This window comes from Juglans microcarpa x Juglans regia, chromosome 4S (genome assembly GCF_004785595.1).
Source record: "Juglans microcarpa x Juglans regia isolate MS1-56 chromosome 4S, Jm3101_v1.0, whole genome shotgun sequence".
Classification (NCBI taxonomy): Eukaryota; Viridiplantae; Streptophyta; class Magnoliopsida; order Fagales; family Juglandaceae; genus Juglans; species Juglans microcarpa x Juglans regia.
The window spans coordinates 2,280,473-2,306,037 of NC_054601.1; the positions used below are offsets into that span (position 1 = coordinate 2,280,473).

Genomic DNA, 25,565 nt, shown 5'->3' on the forward strand with positions numbered 1-25,565 from the left:
GTGGAAAATGCACAAGGGAAACATTAATCATTTAAAAAAAATCATGTAAATTTTATATTTTATTATTTTTTTAAAACGTTCAGATAACGATTGTACAATTAAATAACTTTTCTCAAAAAATTATACGCATTTCTTTAAAATAATTATTTAAAAATTAAATCTATTTTAGCTAGGAGATTTAGTTATTAGAATATAAAATGGCATCACAACAATGTATTAGTTAAATTCTAAAAGCTACAATCATTTTTAAAATAATTTCTAAATTTGGAAGTAATTATTCATACATCAAATACATTTTATATCAATTATTTTTCTATTCCTTTTAAATAAAAATTGAAAAAATATAATTAAAATATGATTATTAATTAATATATAATATTATAAATAGTAAAATATGATAAAATAAAATAAATTCATAATTAAAAAAATTAAATATTTTTGAAATTATTAATTATTCATTAATATATAATGAATAAATGAATAATTTAATGTAAAGATCTGATGTAAATAGTTAAAGTCAAATTTATGTTATATTATTTTATTATCATATAATAATAAAAAATGATATTTTCAATATAAAAATTGATGTGAATAAAATAACTCAAAATTAAATTTATTTTATATTCTTACAAAATATACTTTTAGTTAATCCTCCGTTGAGAGTGCTCTTACAACTCAGACAAAGCACATTTATAAATGTGTCAGTCTTCTTGTTCCATCGAGATAGAGCTAGAGGGAGATTTCTCCACCATTTCAGCGTCTCCTTTAGAGCCAGCTAGCGTTTGATTCAATCATTCTCTCTCGCCTTTATTTTTTTCTGTGTGCGCGCCGCGCGCGCGCATCCTTTCAAGTGCCATTTTTTGCACCTGATCTTTCTTGTTTTCTACGATTTGCGTGGAGTCTTCGTATCCACACCAGTAACTTTCCTTTCCTTCTGTTTTCGTTTGTTTGTTTTTTTTTTGGTTCTTTTGCAGTCGCAGTAAGTTAATGATCTTCAAAAAGCTTTCGTGGAACTTGATCGTCGGCCATACACGAAAAAGTTCAACTTCTTCAGCATCTTAATTTTATTCTCCTCGAGGTTTCTGGGCAAGCAAACCAAGCCAAAGTACTCTCGGGTGCTGAACTGAAGGAGAGTTTCTTGGCATTCTGAAGTTTCGCAGGAAGTATTATATATGTGATTCTGTTTAGAAAGAGATTTCTCTCGGGGCTGTTGTAGAGTAAGCTTTTGGACGTGAAGGATTCTTGGCGATCGATACCCTTGTCAATTAAAGAATCAGAAAGCGTACGTTGTTAGAATCCGAATCTGATGGCCGAGTTTACAGAGAAATGGGTGTGGGGTTTGAGATCAGTGTGGATGTTGTCGTTGAACTTTCTCTTAGCTTTGGTGTTTGTTTCGGCGGAAAGGAGGCAGCTGAGGATGGAAGATTCAAGACTCGATGGAACAGAAGGAGGACCCGAGTCCAATTACCTTCTCAAAGCAGTGAATTTCTTATGGCAACCCGACCAGTCTGGTTATCACCATGTTTGGCCGGTATATTCCAACTTCCACAAATTTTTTCTTTTCTTTTTAAACTTTTCTCAACCAAAGTCCGGTTTGGATATACTAAAATTTTTATATTTTGTGACAAAATTATTTTATTTTATTATTATAATTTTTTTAAATTTACATATAAAATATAATAAATAATTTAATTTTTTAAAATAAAAATTATATTTTAATAATATTTTATTTAATTTTTAAAAAATTATCTTATCTCATCTAATTATCCAAACCAATCACTTTTAAAGATTTTTTTACCGATAGAAAATCAAAAGCCCTTTTCATCATTAACTTAATACTAATACATTCACTTAAAAAAAAAAAAAAAAAACAAAAAGTTTCATTAATTATTTTCTAGTACTCTCTTATTAAAAATGATACGTGGCGATTTTTTTATAATATATTTTTTATTTATCTTACCCCGACTGCATAACCAAACCAATCTTTGAAGATCTTTTTACCAATAGAAAATCTAAAGCCCGTTTCAACTATAAACTGATTGTGTTTAAATTTTAAAGTGAGTTAAGTTGAGAAGATAAAATATTATTAAAATATTATTTTTTAATATTATTATTATTTTGAGATTTAAAAAAGTTAAATTGTTTATTATATTTTGTGTTAGAATTTGAAAAAATTATAATGATAAGTTGAGAGGAGTTAAAGATCCAAACGAAGTACTAATACATTCACTGGTAAAAAAAAAAATCTATTGATTATTTTATTAGTACTCTCTTATGAAAAATGATACGTGACGATTTTTTTATAATATTTTTTTTATAAATAAATAAATTTAAAATTTAAAATATTTTTATAAAATAATGTTATTTTTATAAATTATTTTATTAAAATGTCTGTCATTTAAATTACAGTTGGGAATTTTTCTAAAATATATCCACGCGTTTGCTTATTCTTTAATGAAAAAAGGGTTTAAGATGGTCTTTATTTAGATAGTGAAATGAGATGAGATGAGATAATTTTAGATGAGTTGAATAAAATATTAGAATATTATTTTTTAATATTATTATTATTTTATAATTTAAAAAAATTAAATTATTTATTATATTTTGTATGATAATTTAAAAAATTTGTAATGATGAGATGAGATGAGATCGTTTGTCTATCCAAACTAGCCTTATCAACATCACATATTACTATCAGCTCTTCGTAGAAATGACAAATACATTTGATCACTTAAGTATAAGTATATTAGATTTTGTATTACGTGACTCGAACCAAAGGTTTCTGTCGCTTATGCACATTGCCTGTTATGGAACATTATATTACGAGTAAGAGGAGAATTACAGTCACAAAGGAATTACATAAAAATAATTTTATAAATTAACATGATTTAATTATGTTTATGTAATTATTTTATAACTAGAGTATTTCTCTACGAGTCAAAGGAATTACATAAAAATAATTTTATAAATTAACATGATTTAATTATGTTTATGTAATTATTTTATAACTAGAGTATTTCTCTACGAGTAATGACACATTATTCATCCCAAGATTTACACAAGATATATGTGTTGAAACATGTATATGCCGTACGTGAATTCATCTGTGTATCAAACATTAATTCTGTAATTTACATCACATATTTATTATGGGCTTCTTCTGTATTGTTATTTTCGGGTGTGCATTAATTTAAAAATGGGTAGCTGTGAATTTTGATCTACAGGAGATGGAATTTGGGTGGAAAATTGTTGCGGGTACCATAATTGGATTCTGTGGAGCTGCATTTGGGAGTGTTGGTGGCGTTGGCGGTGGTGGTATTTTTGTTCCCATGCTTAGCCTACTTATTGGGTTTGATCCCAAGTCCGCAACTGCTATATCAAAATGTAAGAAAATATAATTTTTTTTTAATCAGTCATTTTCCGAGACCTTTTTTTTTTTTTTTTGGATTTTAATGCCTTACCGATTGATCAAATGATCTTATTAAATTGAGGATATAATTTGAAAAGAATAATGTAAGGAAAAAGTTTCAAATGCACAAACTTCGCGTAAATTTTTTATAAAAAAAGTGAATCGCACTAAATAAAAAAGTAAAATTTTTATTTTTTTAGAGTAATGTTATACATCAGCTATTATTCATTTTCATATTTAACAATTTTTTTTTTATTATTTTTTTTATAGGGTGTGAGGTATTTTTTATAAGGTATGAAGAGTGAATAGTGACTTATGAGAATTTTTTTTTTTCCATGATTATACATTTATCATTATTAGTTTTGAAAGAAAACAATTAAAAAGGAGGAAGTCTCGCATGCTGTGTTGAATTATATTTAACGGGTCAGTCGGTGACTTTGTGTTGACTTCTTCTAAAAAAGTGAAAAAATAAAATAAAATGTCCTCTCCCCAACAAAACTGATGCACAAAGGAATGCTCCATCAAAAGAAACTTGGCATATTTAACATATAACATGGTTATAAATTCCATTTTTGCTTGTTTCAGGCATGATCATGGGTGCAGCAGGCTCAACTGTCTACTACAACCTTAAGCTAAGGCATCCGACACTCGACCTGCCCATCATTGACTATGATTTGGTACTGCTTATCCAACCAATGCTCATGCTGGGCATTAGTATTGGGGTCGCTTTCAACGTTGTATTTGCCGATTGGATGGTCACAGTTTTGCTTATCTTTCTCTTTATAGGTAATTAATTAATTTGCTCAAATTAATGTAGTTCCTTTAATTTGATTGCTAGCTAGGCACTTTGGTTTGCTCTAATTGCGAGGTGGCTTGCAGTTACATCGACAAAGGCATTCTTTAAGGGCGTTAAAACATGGAAAAAGGAAACCATTATGAAAAAGGTAATCCCGTACAAACTAATTACACGCATGCACATATATTCATGATTTCGGGGCTCCATTTAAAGTTTGATGTATTCAAATATCCGCGGTCTGTTTTAGATCTGTTTGCCACTAATTCTCACTTTGTTTTTAGTTTAGAGTCAATTCCGTTAATTCTATTTTTCCGGCATTAGCACTAAAATCAATTGCTTACGATTTAATTTTAATGTTTCAAACTTTAGGAGGCTGCTAAGAGACTGGAGACAAATGGTTAGTTTGTCTGCTGTTCCTCTAATTGTATACAAAAATAATAGTGCTAGCATTGCCTGGAATTTGTTTCCGAGGTTGCCTTTTTATATTTTTCGTTGCCATCAGGTTCAGGTGGTGCGGAAGTGGAATACAAGCCTCTCCCTGGTGGCCCTAACAATGGTACTCATAAGCACTCCGAAGAACAAGAAGTAAGAATACTCCTATAAACTGTTACTAGTGCCACAGAATTCTGGAAGCTAAATCATTAATCCGATCAATGCAGGTCTCTATTCTCGAGAATGTTTACTGGAAGGAACTTGGACTTCTCGTTTTTGTTTGGGTTGCATTCCTTGCCATTCAGATCACCAAGGTTTTCTCTTCTGTTGTTCTTCCCTGTAAAAAATTTCCCATCTTTTAATCTCTCCTTGTTATGTGATATCAATGGCATCTCACGGTTAAATAATCATCTCCCACTGAGAACAGAATTATGCAGCTACATGTTCAACAACATACTGGGCGTTGAACTTGTTGCAGGTATATCTATTGACACTGAAAACAACCTATGTTCTTTCCTTTCTCTTTGTATGAGTTTGTGCTAGTCCGGGTTACTTTGAAGTAGCTAACATTGTGCACAGATCCCTGTTTCTTTTGGGGTATCTTTGTACGAGGCAGTTGGCCTTTACAAGGGGCACAGAGTTATTGCATCCAAGGGGGATGAAAGGACAAAGTGGCGAGTGCATCAGCTTGTTATCTATTGCTTTTTAGGCGTGGTGGCTGGAATAGTTGGCGGGCTGCTTGGACTTGGTGGAGGTTTTATCATGGGTCCACTGTTTTTGGAGTTGGGAATACCCCCTCAGGTGAGTTTGTGGTCCTCATTGAAATACATCAAATTATTCGCATTCACATATTTTTTAAGGGAAATGATTTGGGTAGATTTAGGGCGTGCAAGTCTGTCTTTTTGAAAAAAAAAAAAAATTAGAACTTACCCGAGCATTACACTTTTTTATAGTGGGTCACACTTTTTGCATGGGTTTTCTTGCATCATGCCCTAACCTTGTAGCTAGTGTTACTCTTTTTTTATACTTATTTTGAAAGTTAAGATGTTTTGCAAGCTAATAGTTATACAGGTGGAAGTTTGCTCATCTCCTTCTTAGAGCAGAAAGAAAAAGGCTAACTGGGTCTCTGAGGAACCTTTTTGGAGTATGCAAGGGAAAATTAGGAAGCTAAACCCTTTTGGATGATTGGGTCTCATGATCAATTGTATAAACGATTAGGAACCTCAAGACCTATATTGATGTAAAACTGCTACTATTGGAAGATGCATGCATAATATCAAACATGGCCAGATTCTACATATCAATGGCAAAGAATCTTGTTGGATTTCTTCTGTGCAGGTCTCAAGTGCCTCTGCCACCTTTGGAATGACCTTCTCTTCATCAATGTCTGTTGTTGAATACTACCTTTTAAAACGTTTTCCTGTTCCATATGGTAAGTCAGTACAGCACAACACCCAGATAATTCTGTACGAACTTTAGTTTCCCATTAATCTTTTCATCTTCAACATCTTGACGATCGAGAGGAAAAGTAGAATGCATTGCAGGCCTCTAGGCAAGGGATCCCTGTGATTCATCCAAGTATATCTTAATTTGATCATTTCCAACTTTTGTTGCAGCTCTCTACTTTGTTGCTGTGGCTACCATTGCAGCCTTCATAGGGCAGCATATTGTGAGAAAGTTGGTCAATTTATTAGGAAGGGCGTCATTAATCATCTTTATTCTAGCCTTCACTATATTTGTCAGTGCAATATCCCTAGGTGAGCTTTAATATTAATATTGCCTACTATTTGGTCCAGTGAAATATGACTTCAATTTAATCTGTGAACTCGAATTCTAAAAAGACTTCTCTCTGTTTGTTAGGTGGGGTTGGAATATCAAACATGATTGGGAAGATTCAGCAGCATGAATACATGGGATTTGAGAACCTCTGCATGTACGATGCATAGCATGCTTCAAGCTTAGTTCTTTTACTTTTTCCTCTCTCTGTCTCTCTGGAAAAGAACAAGTGCATGTTTGAGATTGTGAAGGAAAAATCTCTTAATAAAAAGTTATTTACTGTTCGGTAATTATATGTTTAAAGCACTTTCAGACATATTATATTTGTTTGGAAATAAGTTAAAAAAATATTTTTTTGATGTAGAAATGACGATCATTTGATTTTTTTTAAAGATGATAAATTCTATACATCAATTACTATTCACTTTCATACTTCACATTTATAGTTTTTTTTTATAGAGTGTGAGGATATTTTTCATAGAGTGTATGGTGGGGTGGGATAGTAAATAGTGATTGATGAGAATAATTTTTCTTTAAATATTATAATCATATCTTTTAAAACTTGAAAGTTATAATTATCTTAAAATTCTATGAGTATTTTCGTCCATTGATAGTTTTTTTAAATTTGAACTACATTCTGGATTATCCAAAAAAACATCAAAATGATGCTTTGTTTTCAAACGTACTTTTAGCTTATTTGAGATTAAAAAGTATTTTAATATGCAACATTCAAATAACTTAATTTTTGTATTAAAGAGTTTTTAAAAGTATTTAAACACCTTTTTAAAACTCCTGAAGCAACCCCAAACAGGACCTTATTTACGGGGTTGAACGTATTCCTGAAGCAAATTACCTTGCACTTTTTACCAAGTATTGGGTGAGATGATGAAAGACGAACATTGCTTCAGTTTATTTAGATCCATTACTAGTGCCATATGTTAAATTGTATTTTAGACAATGATACACACAAACTATATTATAACTTATTCCATAAAAAAATAAACTATATTATAACTTAACTATTATTATATATTAAAATATTAATATTTTCTACTTTAATTCAAAACTTCTATACTTGCAACAGTTCAAAATAAATAAAATAATAATTTTTTATAATTAATTATAAACAAATTATAATATAGTTGTTCTTAGAGTAACACTACATGTACCGAAATTTTGTCCGGAATTAGTGTTTCGGAAAGTATATTTCATTTTTTTTTCTTTTCTTTTTTTTTTATGTATTCTTTTAATCATCATAAATACTTTTTAGAAAAATAAAAAATTCATAACATCAATAAAAAATACTTTCTTAATTACTAAGTAAAAAAAAAAAAAAATTTGAGACATATTTTCGAGACACCAATTCGGAACGTTTAGTATTTCTGTTGTTATTATATCATTTTCCTGTCCTTTTACGAGAAATTTATGGGCTGTCAAAAGCTCAGAAAAGGAGAACATGTACTATAGTTACGACTTTTCTCCTCGTCAGCTACCAACTACGTATGCCATTGCAAGACCCTGGTATCATTAACTTGTTGGATCATTGAACCTAGCTGCGCGCTCTGGGCTCGGCTCTAAATTTAGACTGAAAGCCTGGATATGTTAGGATGGGAAAAGCTGTGATTTAAAAAAAAAAAAATTGGAGATGAAAACTTGTGTCCCACATTCACTACATATTAAAAAATGAAATTGTAATTTTTAAAAAATAAAAAATCCAAACCTCTAGGGTTGGCTACATAGGGCCACCCCAATTCTTTAGGTCTATTTTAGATATAATTAATGTTTTATCTCATCTTATCTTAACTCATTATTATAATTTTTTTAAATTTTTACACAAAATATAATAAATAATTCAACTTTTTTATATTTACCAATAATAATAATATTAAAAAAATAATATTTATTTTATTCAACTTTCAACTTAACTCGTTTCATCTCAACTCATTATTCAAATGACATGAATTTGATGACTTTCACCTCAATCTTAAACATTCCAGCTGGCTGAGCACTATTCTCATGAGTGGCATGCTCTATTCTAAAAAAAAATATTCTAGTCACAAAGTAATTATACAAAAGTAATTTATAAACTGATGTGTCTTAATGTGGTCTGTCAGATTGTAAAGTTACTTTTATTATAATGCATATCTGATAGTTTACATGAAGCTGTATCAGTTTGTGAGATTACTTTTATATAATTTCTTTGTAGTTGTAGCACTCCTCATTCTCAAATGTCAATGGCAGCCATTGAGAGGGGAAAATAATCAACAAACAAATGCCAAAGTTTAATCCTATTTCGACCGTATACAAAACCTGTGATTAGAAGAGATTTGGACAGTGAGTTAAGTTGAGATAAGATAATAGTTGAAAATTAAATAAAATATTATTAAAATATAACGTTTTAACATTATTTTTATTTTGAGATTTGAAAAAATTGAATTATTTATTATATTTTATTTGAAAGTTTGAGAAAATTATAATAATTAAACAAAAAAAAAAAAAAGAAGAGTTGAGATGATTTTTAAATCCAAACAATGCCTATTAATCTGATAACCGAGAAGGTCCTGTAAAGATGCACTATGTTCCCCGGGTCAATGCTTGTAAATGGTGATAATAAAACGAAATCAGTGAGTTATCGTCAGGAAAAACCCATTTCAAATTTGAATACCTCCATTCTCATCCTCCCTCCATCCATTCTTATCCTTCCCTCATCCTATTTCCTTCTTGTACGGAATCAATGAGTTCGTTTGATGCCATTGAAACTTTACTTGTAGTTCTTCTCAACGAACAAATAAGTAGTCACGAAAGAAAACAAATCCAAATAGACATGGATTTCTATTTTCCTAAGTAAAGCGAGTTGTATATTTAAAAAATCCATATCTAGCATGTCTATACCAAAAAAGTATAGCATTTTCCTTTATTGTTTTTAGGAATATGCAGTAATGGTAAATGCTAGACATGGATATCTATTTTCCTAAGTAAAACAAATCTGTTTTATTTCCACATACCCACGAATGAACAACTGGTCACGGATTCACCCAGGTTCAAGGGATTAAATAGAAATCCATACAGATTTACTGCAGTTTCAGCCGAGCCGGAAGGGAGGGAGGGGGGTGTAGAAACGAGATTTACATCTCCCTAGATCTCTTGTGGGAATGAAGAAGATGTTGGTGTTCTACAGAGGAAGGAAGAGCTTATGCCTTGTTCTTCTTCTCCTGTAAGTGTTTGCCCAAATGACCTAATGAGAGAAAAGACACGTCATCGTCGATGACCTCCAAACCTATTTTCTTCTTCACGTTCTCAGCCAAAATTCTATATATTCCAGAAAATTTTAATGGCTAAAAGCTACTTGTACCTGCAATTGCTAAAAGTTTTGGGAGAGAGCGTCTTGGCAGATTTTTGGAAGAGAGAGTAGTTAGAGGGAAAAAACTCTTTGCATTAGCCCCTGTATGTTGTGCACACTCTACACCTGAGGTGGCAAACCGGGTTCATTAACAAGTGAACCGGTTCCCACTCTCTCACGGCCCCAACCCCACCCCATGCCATTTCCTCTCCTGAGTCTCCTCCCCTCTTCTCAAGCTTCCTTCTCTGTGAATATCTCCCTGTCTCCCAGTGCGAATCAAGTTGCCCCGCTTGAATCAAGACGATTTCCTCATTCAGCCAACTTCCTCTCTCAAGTCGATCTCCCGTGTTCTTCTCTCGTACCATCTTTACTCATCGGGGCTCGTCTCTATGTGATTCTAGGGCATAGCCATGCGTGCTCCTCTCTCTCTCTCTCTCTCTCTCTCTCTCACTTCCCCTATTTTTACCTTCCCTCTTTACTCCATCTCTTTGTTTCTCTGTGATTCTAGGGCAAACACGAAAGACCATTTGAGTTCGAGGGGTACTACGTCCATATCTGTGGAAGAGAATCCATATCGAAGTCCAGATCTGAGCCACGGTAATATAAATTTCCGTCCAAAGAATCTTCTATTCAATTTGTTTTTACAATTTCATTATGTTTTTTCTGTGTTTGTGTTGGGGTTACGAAAAGGATGTTGTGATTGTGTATTTTGTTCCATTATTAGTTGGTCTGGTCAATGTGAGTCTTTGGTTTCTCTTTATCGATTTCACTTCTTCGAATTTGAAGATTCAACTGGAACCCATTTCCTCGCTTTTATAGGTACAAGAAAAAAGTTAATCTTTTATTATATTCCAGTTCCGTAGAGTTCACTAATTTGAATATTTCGAGATTTTTTTTTTTCATATTGGGTTTCTCTAACTCAAGACGAAAATAAGAATTGAGCTTTGGATTGTAAGAAAATCATCGGTTTACTTTTTCTTCTTAGAGATTTAGAAACTGATAATGGTTGTTGGAAATTGGGTTTTATCTCAAGTTTATGAGATAAGCTAACTCCAATGCTGGTGCATAGTTGACTCACTCAAAAATGAGTAGCGTAAAGGCTATCCCAAGTGCAGGAGGATGTCGCGTAATAATTAAGAATAAATTCTTAGATTGTTTCCTCAGGAAAAGTTACTTAAAATCAAATTAGAAAAAAAATAATGGTATGTGCAATGAATGGAAGAGTACAGCGGGAATGAAAAGGACACTAGTCATGGACTAGATTCATATTTTTAGATTTTTAAATGTCGAAATGAAATGTAAAAGACTAACAAATTGAAATTAACAATTAAAGAATCAACTAAACTGAACAATCTTAATTAATCTGAAAATTAAACAATAAAACTGAAATTATTTAAGTCTTAATTAAACTTTAATCAATCTAATATGCAATGGAACTAAGAGATTAATAAAACTAATCTAAGAATTAAACTAGATTAGAAAGTAATTGACAAAATACGAATTGAGAATTGAAAAGCCCCAAAATCAAGATTTTAAAGTTAATCCTTGTATTCAAATCACAAATTCTCAAAATTAATCTATAGCAATTGTAATAACTGTTAAATGAAACTTAAAGAAGTGAGAAAAATAAATAATACAAAATAAATAAACAGCAAATAAGATGCCCAAAAGTCTAAGCCAAAATATCTCAAAAATATTCTATAAACTTTAAATTAAAATTAAATAAAAAGTAAAAAATAAAAAGAACAAATTAAATGAATAGAGATGGATGTGATAGGTAATAGAGAAAAAGGCTAGAGCGGCAATTTGACTCCAAAGAAATTCTTCAAATGCGTGCGGCGCTTCCCCAAAAATATGTAATTCCGTCCATCTGAAAAAAACTTTTTTTTTTTCTTTTCCGTATGGCCTTTTTTTTTTTTTTTTTTTCGCGTGCGTCCTGTGTTACGTTGCTCTGCGTTTTCGGAAAGGAAAATTCAAATTCAATCACGCCCGTGCGTTCCAGCTTGCGTCCTGCATAACACGTTCATTCCTTTCAGCTGCATCCCTTCCATTTCGTGCGTCTTCTATACCAACTGGCCCGTATTTCATTCCACCGTATAAAGCCAAGTCAAACTGCAGCTTTGCATCTTATTTCCAAGTCAAAACCATAAGCGCCCCACGCGTGAAACTCTCTACCAAGCCAAACTAACGTGTTGCGTACAGTGTTTAAAAGCACAAATGCCAAGCTAAAACTTCTTCAAATGAAAAATAAAATAAAATAAAATGAAAGAATAGAAAATAAAAAATATATTGTGTATGTGAATGAACATTATCCAATTAAATCACAAGTTATAAAAATTAAGCATTAACTATGCTATAAAGCAATTTAAATCACAACTCGAATTTATTCATCTTAATTATTTTTTCATCTAAAACTAATAATAATGTAATGAAATAAATAAAATATATTAGTTCTAAATGTATAAAATATGCAATAACTCAGCTCAATCAATAGCCTTAAAAGTAACGATTAGAGCTTGAATTATCTTTCGAAGCTCGATGATTGAAAGCTTCAATTTTTGTACTATGAGAGATAGTGTGGTTTGCTTGCATATTTTAAGCAAATCCTTCAATTAAAATATTGTGAAGATCCTAAAGAAATTGTTGTGCATTCCCTCATGTCATCTTGAATGGCTTATCAACAATTTTATTCTCCAAAAACACTGAATTGGTAGTAGGAGGTTCACTCATTTCATGTAGAAAGGCAATTCATGCTTTCATCCTTTGATTGAAACTGATGTTTATGTTTTTGAACTATATGTTCAAGAGTCGCTTCAAAATGAGTGCTCGCAGATACATCTACCCTCTAAGCATGGCATTATGACATTACATTAGTTTTCTTATAGTCTTATATATGGTCAGTGCACGGAATCTTGGTCTTCTATACCTATTTGACATACTTATGCCTGCTAAAGAATGTCAAATTAAAAAATGGATAAAATCACAGGGCAACGAATGATTCCAGCTTCTTCCCTTAATTTGGACCTAAAATCAAAGAAACAAAATTAAAAGATGGATAAAAGTTGCTTTAATTTGGACCTGAATGATTCCAGCTTTTTCCTTTAATTTGGACCTGAAATCAAAGAGACAAAATCACAGGGCAATGAATGATTCCAGCTTTCTTTATTGGTATTGGTTGTAAAAAAAAATTGATCTTGGCAATTATGCAATGTATGATTTATGAGTTTTGTAGGTATGCTAATAGAAAAGAACTGCTACTCTTGTTCTTAGGTTGAAGGAGGACAAGAAATTGTAAACCAAGCAGAGATGCATGCCATTTTCTCATAGCAAATAATTGGCTCTAATTCTCAGTGCACAATCATTAAAAGATGCAAACTTGCTCAGTTGATTATTTGGAGTCTTGTTGTTTATAGTTTTGGATTTCGAGTTTGCTCGAGTTGATATATTCGATCTTGCTTAGTTGATGATTTGAATCATTTATGATGTATTCTCATATCAGTTCATCCATTATATAGTTTTGGATTTCGAGTTTTTGATGATGTATTCTTAGACTTGTTATAGTTTTGGATTTCGAGTTTTAATGAAAAATTGAATTGCAATTTTTACTATTGGCAGTTTTTGAATTTGCTTTTGAAGTTATATTCTTGAGTGATGTCTATTTTTACCATTTACAATTTTTACTTTGTTGTTGCTGGAAAGTACACTACTGTTTTTATTTCACAGATGCAGTGCTATATAAATAAAAACACAAACGCAAAGAATTTGTAAAAACTTTACAAATTAACATCATAAGTTTGGTACAGTGTAGCATATAAAGTAACATCACCACAACTTTACAAGTGACCCGTCTAACTACAATGATTAAAAACTTAACCAATCAGCTAAGTCCCCAACACAACATTAACAAAACTAATTTTCCTCTCTTTGATGGAGTTCTCCCTCTCTCTACTGGAGATCTCATTTCCTGGCAACTGGACTTTTATTGTATTTTTCATGAAGGTTCTGGGATGTGCTTGTGGTTCTGAGAATTAAGATATGTTACATTTCTGCCATGGAAAAATGGGCAAAATGAGAAAAGAAAAGTTAATGATTAATGAAACTTTAACTTCTTAAGCTACAATAATAAGAGGGGAACTTACAAGATTTGATTGCTACATATGTCTTGAAATCCGTTGATAGGGGAAGGGACTATACTTTGTACATTATTTCTCTCACATAACTAAAGATATCCATTCATTCCACCACTACAAAAGGACAACAACATGTACAAGTAGTTAAGCTGCAGGGTGTATATAATGGCAAACGATCACAATGAACGACAACTTGACAACATCCTGTATTTATGGTCATCAATTTTCTGTACTTTTCTGGCAGAGCACTTGAACTGTAACATGACAGGCTTACCCACCACCACAGGCAAGTATTTGGGAGTTAGCACTTGAAACAGGCAAAAAAAAAAAAAAAAAGTCTCAAATAGCACCAAAGTTCAAAATATTCTGTTCTACAAAATAGTGAAAGAATTACAAGCTGTTATGAAATAAAGTAAAAGAAAAATTTCTAAAACTCAAGCCCAAAATGGCTAAAGAAGCGTCTGAACTCTACATACTGAAAAAAAAAGGCGAAACTCACTAGTAAAGGATGAAAATAGAGAACTTAAAAAAAAAAAGTATTGTGAGATTTGAAATAAAACATAATTCTCTGGCACAAAATCAAGGATAAGTAACATAAGCTAACACAGCCCTAGTAATGATGGGTAACATTGAACAAAAGTATTTCAAAACAGTTTTTATAAAGAAAAAATCTACAAAATATACTATTTTTTAATTTTTTATGACGTCATAGCTCATCAGAGTTTGCAAATTTCTTTTAAAAATATAAAGATGATATAATGAGATTTCCCTTCCTTCCTCACCCTTTAAGCCCCTTAAACTCCCATCCTATTGGCCATGGGGAAAAGTATATCCTTAAACATTCTTCTTAGTTTGTTTGTGTATTTGAATTTAAGGAGGATATGTTCGTTGATAGTGATAGGTGAAGATTGGCCCAATGCATGTATCTCCAATGCCAATGGGGTTTGGAACGTGGGCATGGGGCAACCAAAAGCTAGACATAACTACAACCTTTGTCATTCAAAGTAAAAGTGTTCTATAAAATCACTTGAAAGCCTCCACAAGGAAAATTCTCAAGTTTCTAACAAATTAAAGCTAACAATAACCACTGAAATTTTTGTTTTTTTCAAAGCAAGGGAAGTGCTCTACGATCAGTTTAAGAGCCTGTAACATTTTTCTACTTTGAGAAGGTGATTAGACCATACAAATCCACCTAACCTAATAACCATCATAAGTTTTTTAAAAAAGATGAGAAGAAAATAGAGTCTCAAATCCTCGATACCACTTTCCAACACCAAAATGGCAAAATCTGTATAAAACTGCATGAAACTAGGCCATGAAATGCAAGCTCCAACACCCTATTTTCAACAACCAAACCTCCAATCCCGAATCACAGCCTTCAACCCAAAAGTACTACAAATTTTACCACCAGCTCCACAAGTTCTACATGCAGCAACTACAAAATCCAACACTTGATAATCCCAGCATTTTTTAGAAAGCTAGAAATGAGACAGAGGTAGCTATGAGACAAAGGTAGGAGTTACCTCTTGTTGCTAAGCAGATGGGCGGCGAAACAGAGGTTGGAGTCGTGGGTACTGGGTGGTGACAGGCAGAAAGAGGCCGACGAGCCGCGAGTGTTGGGTGACGAGAGGGACGACGATGAGTCGAGGGTGCGTCTATGGCGCCCTCGACCCCCACATGTTATTTTTGTGGAGTTCGTGACACCGTGATGATGACTACACGGATTACGCACCCTAACGACCAGTGCTTAGAGTGTGTACAACATGTAATAAGTCTACAAAATAATATTCGCAGCGAAGAAAAAATAAAAAAGGTCTTTCTTTATTAAGTACCTAAATTGTTCAAAAACAGTAAAATATTATTACAAGATTTATACAGTCATCCGACAGATTATTTAAAGAAAATAAATAATATAAGGGAAACAAGTCCCATAACGTTGATCAACAAATCAGCAAGTCATGCCTCAGGGGTCCCTCGGGCTCATACTCGGGCTCTGCATCAGAATCTATGGCACCATAAGACGAAACCCTAGAGTAAAACACCACAATGAGATTATGACATCTCAGCAAGTAATTAACCAAAATAACATCCAAGAAATATAAAACATATTAATACAATCACACGTCCACATACGGTCAAATATGAAGGAAACAAATCCACATTTTTTTTTCGAAAATACACTTTTAATCACTCACGCAAAAAATCTCATTTGACCCAATCATAAACATTATTTTATTATGCATGCACCACGGTCTCCCCTATGGACCGTCCGCACACCCTGGCTTTCATCGTCACACCATAGGTAACGTCCGTGCATGAGACTTCGTAACGAGCGATGCCTAGTTACGCGCCCAGCTCGTACATGGCCAAGCATTCTCTAACCTCGTCAGCTAAAAGGTCACAAAATCGATACGAGAACGTTACCGTCTCGTCCGTTCCTGTCGTCACCCTGTGACAACTCAGGGGACGTCACGTCAGTCTGTTACACTCCTGAGTGACCAGAGGAGCTCCACCGAGATAATGCCCCATCTCGGCTTGGGGTCATGATACACACACACCCACATAATCAGTCTCAATTCCAAACAGACAACGCGACTTTATAGCACAATTTATTAAAGACGATAAATGTGCATGGCAACAACAATTATTGGATGACATCGTAAATAACTCATTTACATAAAATCTCAATAATTACAAATATACAGTTTCACAACTACACGCATAATCCCATCCTCCAAATCCGGCTCAAGGCCCAACATCAACACCAACTGCAATTAAAACCCAACACTTCAACGACCCAAGGCCCAATTCCAACAAACAACAGTTCATAAATAAATGTCATTTACAATGTCAATTTAAATCTCACGGATCGCGTTGAAAAATTACATACACAAGATGGAAAATTTGTGGAAGATCGAGCGAAAAGAAGTGTTGCTCAAGGCGGCGGCACACGGCGGAGCTCACGGCGGAGCAGTGCCAAAAAGGGCTCTCAACTCACGAGTTGGCTAAATTACAAGTTGATATACACGGGTGGCTCTCGAGGATGGTCAAATAACCAAAGGGAAAACACTGTGTGTGGTCGTGCACACGGCAAAAGGCTCAACACTAACGGGACAACAACCACAAAATTTGAGAAACAAGATTTTGGGTTGAGAGAGACAAAAGAGAGAGCGATGAACTAATTTCGAATCCCCTGAGACATGAGGAATCCGAGCCTATTTATAGGCCAAGCAAGGCGGTAGCAGGTGGCTGCGTGCCACCCGGGTAGAGAAAATGAAACCGACAGCGCAAGCCGTGGAGGAGTGAAGAGATTTCGTGCAGACGTGTGGTGCTGCAGCTGGACAGCAGCTCTTCGAAGTTCACTGCCACACGACACGGAGAAGAAAATGGAAGAAGGAGGTGAAAAATGGCGGTTGTGTGGAGCGATAGCTTGACAACGAGCATTTCGGAATCCCACGCCAAACGACACAGAGTAGCTCATGCAAGAAGGAGGTGGATGGTGGGAGGTAGTGACTCACGACAGCAAGTGGAAGGAGAAAAAGTCTGAAAGAAGGTAGAAGAAAGCAGAAGAAAAGAAGGAGGAGGAAGAACATGCACAGCGCAAGGAAAGAAATTATGAAACCCTAAGGGGTTCTCATCAAAATGGTGTCATTGCAATTAAGGGGAGGGTTGGGTTCTTCACAACCGCACGGGCTGGGCCATAGGTGCACACGGGTTGGGCCATCAATCACACGAGTTGGACTTTCACTTCACACCCTGGGTTCACTTAACAATACACGGGTTGGGTTTCTAACTCATACATCCACGACCCACAACGAGGAACACACACAAGCCCAAAAATTAAAATACTACTACTAACTACACAAGCCCAACAAAATAAAAATACTACAAATAAAATAACACAAATAAAATAACATAATTAATTAAATACTAGGGAATTAAAACACATAAAATCTAGGGATCTCATAGCGTCACACGGTGGCACTGGTGGAGGGAGGGTGACGAGTGGTTTTTGTGAAATGAGGGTATTGGCGACGAGAGGTACGGGAGGGGGGCGCAGGAGCGGGATGGGTGGAGTTGGCTAGAGGCAGGTTGACGAGTCGCCGGTTCTGGGCAATAACAGAGACGACGAGGGTGCTCGACAACGGAAGAGAGGGAGGGGGTCGTGGGAGCGGGATGGGTTCAAAACCTGAAACGGGGTTGCTGTGTTCAAATCCATTCCAGCAAGAAAAAAAAAATACAAACAGTATAGCCACGTAGGATGTGCAAAGTATGCACTCCTACAATGACTGACCCGTAGTATTACTCGTTGGGCAAATAGGTGGCAACCATTCAACTAGGGAGGAAAGGGTATTAATGGAGGGAGGAGGGGAATGGAGCTATTCAGGATGGTTTTACCTCTTCCTTTATTTTTATTTTATTTTAAATTGTCACGTGTGCAATCGTTCGATTATCGGTATAAAATGTGGGCTCCGTAGCATTACCCAGTCAGTAAAAAACTTGTCGTCCTGTATATAATTGATCGATGCCTTTATTCGTTGAAATTGACGGGACACCTTTTACTGTATTGGGCGTTATTACGAGAGGCTATAGGCGCCAGTGATATGATGAGATATCTTCGCATATCAGCGACAACATTACATCTCTGGTCTCCATTTCTTCTTCCTAGCTATCGTTCGATGCGTCTCTCTCTCTCTCTCACTTTTTATTTTCTTGCAGTACATCTCGATCTTTCTGTGATCAGTTCAAAAGAAAAGGCTAGCTGATCTCAGGGAGCTTGATCGATCATAACCATAAAGATTAAGCATTTTCGGCTTCTTTTATCTTCCCTCGAGGTTTTAGGCAAGCAGACCAAGCCTAAGAGCAGTCCTCGGGTGCTGAACTTAAGGAGAGTATCTTGCATTCCGAAAGTACTTTTGCAGGACGTCATCGCTCTGATACGATTCTCTCTTTGCATAGAAAGCGATTTCCCTCGATTGGGTGGTTGTGGATTAAGCTTTTGAACATGAAGGCCCATTCTTGGTGATAGCCTTGCCAATCAAAGAACCAGAAAGCGAGCGTGCGTGCTTACGTTGTTAGAAACATAAGCTGATGGCTGAACTTGCAGCGAAATGGCGGCGGTGGGGTATGAGATCCGTGCGGATGGTGTTGTTGAACTTTCTCTTAGCTATGGTGTTTGTTTCGGCAGAGAGGCACCTGAGGCTGGAAGAAGATTCAAGACACGATGGAACAGGATCAGGACCTGAATCCAAGTATCCTCTCAAAGCAGTGAATTTGTTATGGCAACCCCACAGACCGGGTCGTAATCACGTTTGGCCGGTACGAGTTATGTTACACAGTCACTTTTACATATATTTTGTGTGATTGATTAAAATAATTATTTTATATTAAAAAAAGTGATATACTATTGATATTAATATAGTTTGCAAGAGTGTACAAAAATATAAAAATGACTGCAAATAAAATTCTTGATATATTAATTCCAACTTTCACATTTTTTTTTTTTTTTTTTTTTTTTTTTTTAAGTTTTGGGCTTTTGTAAACTAATTTGCAGCCCTTTTCAACCAGTAATTTAGTACTGTTAGATTCACTTGTCAATACAAAAATAATACCACCAGATTCCCTGATAAATATATCCATATGTTTACTTATTCTTTCATGAAAAAAGGCTTAGGTTTGTCTTTCATTATGAAGATTTAAACTTCAACAACCAAAAAAATGCAGATCTACTAGATCTGACATAAAATTATTTCTGAGTTTAGCATGATGTATCAAATTATAAAATTATTTTGTATTATGAACTAGATCTGACATAGCATGTCAAGTATGTGAGAAATAACATAAGCTCGCAGAGAGGCATGCTTTGATATGTGGCTTCAATTGTAAAATTATTTTTAGAGAATTACTACAATCACAAACAAAATCCTGCAAAAATAAATTTACAAACTGATGTGATCACTTGATGTAGTACGTTAGATCAATAATCTAACGCATCACATTAAAAGTAGCTTTACTTTTGATCTTCATACTTTTCTATCAATAAAAGTAGTTTTATAATCTAATATATCACGTCAAGTCACGTCAATTTGTGAGTTTACTTTTGTAAGATTTCTTTATAGCTAAAGTATTTCTCTTATTTTTATAGGGAAGTAGATGTAACATGCCGCATCAATGGTTCAAGTCAATTAATGGAAAATTTTTTTAATAATTATTTTGGTAGACTAAATCATAGCTTATGTACATTTTTGGTCCGAGGCAACATGCAAGTATATTAGATCACATATATTCCATCTTGACTCGTGCTATATTGGATGTGCAGTAACTGTTATTATATTTAATGGATTGTAGAAATGACTCTTATGTAATTTAAATATGGGTAACAGTGAATTTTACTTTGCAGGAGATGAAATTTGGGTGGAAAATTGTTGTGGGTACCATAATTGGATTCTGTGGAGCTGCGTTTGGGAGTGTCGGTGGCGTTGGCGGTGGTGGTATTTTTGTTCCTATGCTTAGCCTAATTATTGGGTTTGATCCGAAGTCCGCTACAGCTATTTCAAAATGTAAGCGATTATGTATTTATTGAATTAGTTAATATCCTGTGGGATTTTTTATTTCTTTTACTCTCCGGTATCCAGATGCATTGAAATAGTTGGCCTTATTGATTATGGAAGAATTTTTTAAGAGAAGTGCTACACCTACATGGGATTACACAAAAATAATTAATCTCACAAAATGATGTTGTTTCATATGATTCGTTAGATATATTTTATAATAAAAATAACTTTACAATTCGTTAGATCTAATATTTTAATAGATAAAAAATATAAAAAATGGGAAAAAGTCTCGCGTGCTGCGTTGAGTAATTAAAAGGCCACTAGATTATGCATAATTTTTTAGCCATTTGATTATGGATTTATGTTAATAATACTGCGTCCAACAAATTCACCAATTAGATTTTTGTTGGGGTCCCATACCCTTTTATCTTCCCAATATTTCTTTTTAATTAATGCAATATTCTTAAAAAAAAGGGGTTCAGAATATTGGAGATGGATGATTTTTAAGCATGGAAGACATATTTTAGCTGTTCCGATTGTTGCATCTCTGTAAGATGTCTTCTCCAGCTGAACTGAATGCACAAAAAGCATCCGACAGTAAAAGAGAACAGGCATATTTAACGAGTTTTGAATTCCTTTTTGCTTTTATCAGGTATGATCATGGGTGCAGCATTCTCAACTGTTTACTACGACTTTAAGCTAAGGCATCCTCGACTCGATATGCCCGTCATTGACTATGATTTGGTACTGCTCATCCAACCAATGCTCATGTTGGGCATTAGTATAGGAGTGGCTTTCAACGTTGTGTTTGCGGATTGGATGGTCACAGTTTTGCTTATCTTTCTCTATAGGTAAGTTGTTAAACTATAGTTCCCATTGCTTGGCACCGTACGTGCTCTAATAAAACCCTGATTGTTTCTGGTGGTTGCAGTTATTTCAACAAAGGCATTCTTTAAGGGAATTGAAACATGGAGAAAGGAAACCATTATGAAGACGGTAATCTCCTAAGAACTTTCTCTTATATCCATAATTTCGCGCCATGTTCTCTCCATTGAAAGTCAAGTCAAACATCTTTGCCCTTTAGATTTGTTTCCTTTTATTGCATTTGAAAGAATTTTATTTTGGCAAGTGTATAAGATAATTTAAGGACTGAAATCCATTATGTTGTCTCTCAAATCCATTATGCCTTCATTGCCTTACGGTGCTGAAAGAGAATGAGGACAGCATTCAATTTAGAATCACAGTCTAAGTATACACTGGATCTTCTCTCTCGGTTCAAAATGACAGAGGCCAAACTAGCTAAAACCCCTATTCCAGCAGGCTCTCAGTTATCTAAGCATCATGGTGATCCTTTGGAAAATGCCACTGAATATAGACAACTTGTTGGAGCTTTGCAATACCTCACATTAACAAGACCAGACATAAGCTTCACCGTCAATCAGCTTTGTCAGTTTATGCACAATCCCTCCATAGTCCACTGGACAGCAGCCAAAAGAGTATTAAGGTATCTCAAAGGATCACTCAATCATGGTCTGTTATTCACTAAGGGATCACTCACTCTTAATGCATATAGTGACTCAGACTGGGCTGGTAACCCAGATGACAGAAGGTCAACAACTGGCTATGCCATATATCTAGGACCATGTCTAATCAGCTGGAGTGCCAAGAAACAAACTGTGGTTTCTAAATCAAGTACAGAAGCTGAGTATCGATCTCTAGCACTTACCACAGCTGAAGTTTATTGGCTCAGGATGCTTCTGAAAGAATTGCAAGTGCCTCTCGATACAGCTCCTACCCTATGGTGTGATAACTTAGGGGCACTGTCCTTGGCAACAAATCCAGTGTATCATGCAAGGACTAAACATATAGAAGTGGACTACCACTTTATTCGGGAGAAAGTTGTTAACAAAGACATCACAACCAGGTATCTCTCTACCATTGATCAAGTGGCAGTCATATTCACTAAGGGACTCACTTCAGCAAGATTTCTACTCCTTAGAGACAAGCTGAGAGTGACCACCTCACCCATCAGCTTGCAGGGGGATGTTAGCAAATCAAGCATAGCAGACTCTGCTGACCAAGATCAAGGCTCAATTGCCAAAGATAAAGGCTTGATCTCAGCCATCAATTCAGCCTCAAATGGAGATGGCTCGCATGCAGACCATGCCCAAGACAGCAAGACAGTTGACACTTAGTTTCCTTGTTTAGATTTATTCTCTATTTAGTTTCCTTGTACAGATTTATTCTAATTGAATGTAATCTTGTAATCTCATTATTTCTTCCTATATCTCAATCCCTACAATTATGGGAACATATGTATTTAAGCAGCTCTGCTGCATTGTAAAGTTTCGTGTGGTGAAATACAGTTTGCCTTTTATTTCCTTCTATATTTTTGCATTTCTTACCTTGGAATCCCAATGTTTCAAATTTCAGGAGGCTGCTAAGAGACTGAAGTCAAATGGTGAGTTGATATCTCTAGTTGTAAACAAATAATAGGTTACCATTGCCTGGAGTTTATTTCTGAAATCAGCTTCTATATTTGTTCCGTGCTATCAGATTCTGGTGGTGCAGAAGTGGAATACAAGTCTCTTCCTGGTGGCACAAACAATGGTGCTCAAAAGGACTCCCAAGAATCAGAGGTAAGAATACTTTTGTAAGCTGTCATCAGTCTAAGATTTCTGGAAGCTAGATCAATACAACAATTATTGCAGGTCACTGTTCTTGATAACGTTTACTGGAAGCAATTTGGACTTCTCGTTTTTGTTTGGGTTGCATTTCTTTTCCTTCAAATAGCCAGGGTTTGTTTCTTCTGTTGTTCTTTCATGTCATGAATTTTACACCATTCAATCTCTCTCTCATTGTTAAATGCTCATCTCCCAATGAGAACAGAATTATACAGCTACATGTTCGACAACATATTGGGTGCTGAACTTGTTGCAGGTATTTCTGTTGAGACAAAAAAAAAAACACATGTACTTTCCTCTGTCTGTCTATGATTTTGTGCTTGTCCGGGTTACTTAGAGTAGTGGACACTCTGCACAGATCCTAGTTTCTTTCGGGGTATCTTTGTATCAGGCAGTTGGCCTATACAAGGGACACAGAGTTATTGCATCCAGGAGAGATGAAAGGACAAACTGGCAAGTGCATCAGCTGGTTACCTATTGCTCTCTAGGTATACTGGCAGGAATAGTTGGCGGGCTGCTTGGACTTGGTGGAGGGTTTATCATGGCTCCGTTATTTCTGGAGTTGGGAATCCCCCTCAGGTGAGTTTGTGGGTTTCATTGAAATACATCAAATTACTAACATTCAGAGATTTAAACAAATATATTTGAAAGTTGGTAATATTTAAGAAGTGGTGATGGTTTGCAAAATAATAGTTAAACAAGTGGAAATTTACCCATCTCCTTCTTACTTTGCAAGAAAGAGAAAAGGTTAACAATGTAGTTGTCCAACAAGCAACCTCAAAACCAAAAACCTATACAGAAGTACAGTTACTATTATTGAAAGATGCATACATATGTACATGGCCAAATTCCAAAAGTCTATGCTTTCTTCATCTATAACTTCTAGAGCTCTTCTGTGCAGGTCTCAAGTGCCACTGCAAACTTCGGAATGACCTTCTCTTCATCTATGTCTGTTGTGGAATACTACCTTTTGAAACGTTTTCCTGTTCCTTATGGTAAGTCAAGACTGCACAACACCCAGATGAATCTGTACAAAATTATGCTTTCTCATACTGTTTTTTATCATCTAGCATCTAAAGTCTTGAAAAGAGGATAACTAAGGTTTTCTGCCTCTAGGCAGAGGGACTGTGATTCCTCCATGTATCTTTAATCATCTGCAACTTTTGTGGCAGCTCTCTACTTTGTTGCAGTGTCTATTGTTGCTGCCTTCATTGGGCAGCATATTGTGAGAAAGTTGGTCAATTTATTCGGAAGGGCATCACTAATCATCTTTATTCTAGCCTTCACCAAATTCATCAGTGCAATATCCCTAGGTGGGCCTTATTGTTCCCTACCATTTAGTTCAGAGAAGTATGACTTTCGATCAACTTCAAAATCTTTGAATTAAGATTCCTATAAATATTTCTGTTTTTAAGGTGGGGTTGGCATTACAAACATGATCGGGAAGATTCAGCGGCACGAATACATGGGATTTGAGAACCTCTGCAAGTATGATGCATAGATTGTTTCTCAGCTTGGTTCATTCTTCTTTTACTTTTTGCTTCTTTGATCCGTTGTCGTTTATATATGCAGCATATGCTGTAATACTGTATTATCTTTTTCTCATAAATTTCTGGTGCCGTTAGGCTGCCAAGAACACAGCGAGAAGCAGATCTTTTATACTATCTTTGCAATAATCCTTTTTAATTCCCAATTTTCTCTCTTTTTTCCCTTCTTTTTCACCTCATCAACTACCAACTTGGTACTGCACTTCACAAGACCATTTACACTGCACAAGGTTGAGTTGCTAGAACATAGTTGTCTTATGATAAAGGGTAGACATACAATTATTTTTATAATTATTTTTATAATTATTTTTATAATAAGAGTCATTTTTATGAAATAATTTAAAGAAATAACATCACTTTACATAAATACACTCACTTAAAAATATAATGATAAAAAATATTATAAAACAATTATGCGTGCTTTATGCCATTTAAAATATAATTTGCAATAGAATAAAACGATAATGATTAGGGTGAATTTGGATGTTGAAGTGAGTTGAGTTGAGTTGAGATAATAAAATATTGTTAGAATATTATTTTTTAATATTATTATTATTTTAGAATTTGAAAAAGTTAAATTATTTATTATTTTTTGTATTAAAATTTAAAAAAATTATAATGATAAATTACGATTAGTTCAGAGTAGTTCATATTCTAAACGAAGGTCAAGAATACAAAAATATCAGAGTTCATTGGATAACGATTAACGAGAGTCACTAGATGATAGACATGGAATGCGATTGATCTTGAAAGGTAAACAGGTGCCATTTAAGACGGAGGGATATTAGAGCCTGTTGTTGGATAATATGTGAACATATTATTTATTAATTTTTTTATTTAAGTTGTATAATATTCAAGTTGAGAAATATTTTAAATTGATGTAAAATATGTGATAAT

At 34.5% G+C, this 25,565-nt stretch overlaps 1 protein-coding gene, 1 long non-coding RNA gene and 1 pseudogene across 2 annotated transcripts; 2 read left to right on the forward strand and 1 right to left on the reverse strand.

The window, feature by feature from the left end:
• The first annotated feature begins 674 nt into the window (after positions 1-674).
• Positions 675-6,665, forward strand: LOC121263600 (sulfite exporter TauE/SafE family protein 3-like). Its single transcript, XM_041166575.1, has 12 exons — positions 675-1,531; positions 3,225-3,384; positions 3,995-4,195; positions 4,289-4,353; positions 4,575-4,602; positions 4,708-4,790; positions 4,865-4,951; positions 5,065-5,115; positions 5,217-5,438; positions 5,976-6,069; positions 6,254-6,394; positions 6,498-6,665. The coding sequence occupies exons 1-12, from the start codon at positions 1,307-1,309 to the stop codon at positions 6,581-6,583; spliced, it is 1,443 nt and encodes a 480-aa protein (XP_041022509.1). The 5' UTR covers positions 675-1,306; the 3' UTR covers positions 6,584-6,665.
• Positions 6,666-10,202: 3,537 nt separating this feature from the next.
• Positions 10,203-13,117, reverse strand: LOC121263603. The gene is made up of 2 exons (XR_005940300.1): positions 13,012-13,117; positions 10,203-10,257 (listed from the first exon to the last, which is right to left on the reverse strand). It is a non-coding gene; the product is annotated as an uncharacterized LOC121263603 (long non-coding RNA).
• Positions 13,118-18,465: 5,348 nt separating this feature from the next.
• On the forward strand, positions 18,466-24,814 carry LOC121263602 (annotated as a pseudogene).
• Positions 24,815-25,565: the final 751 nt, after the last annotated feature.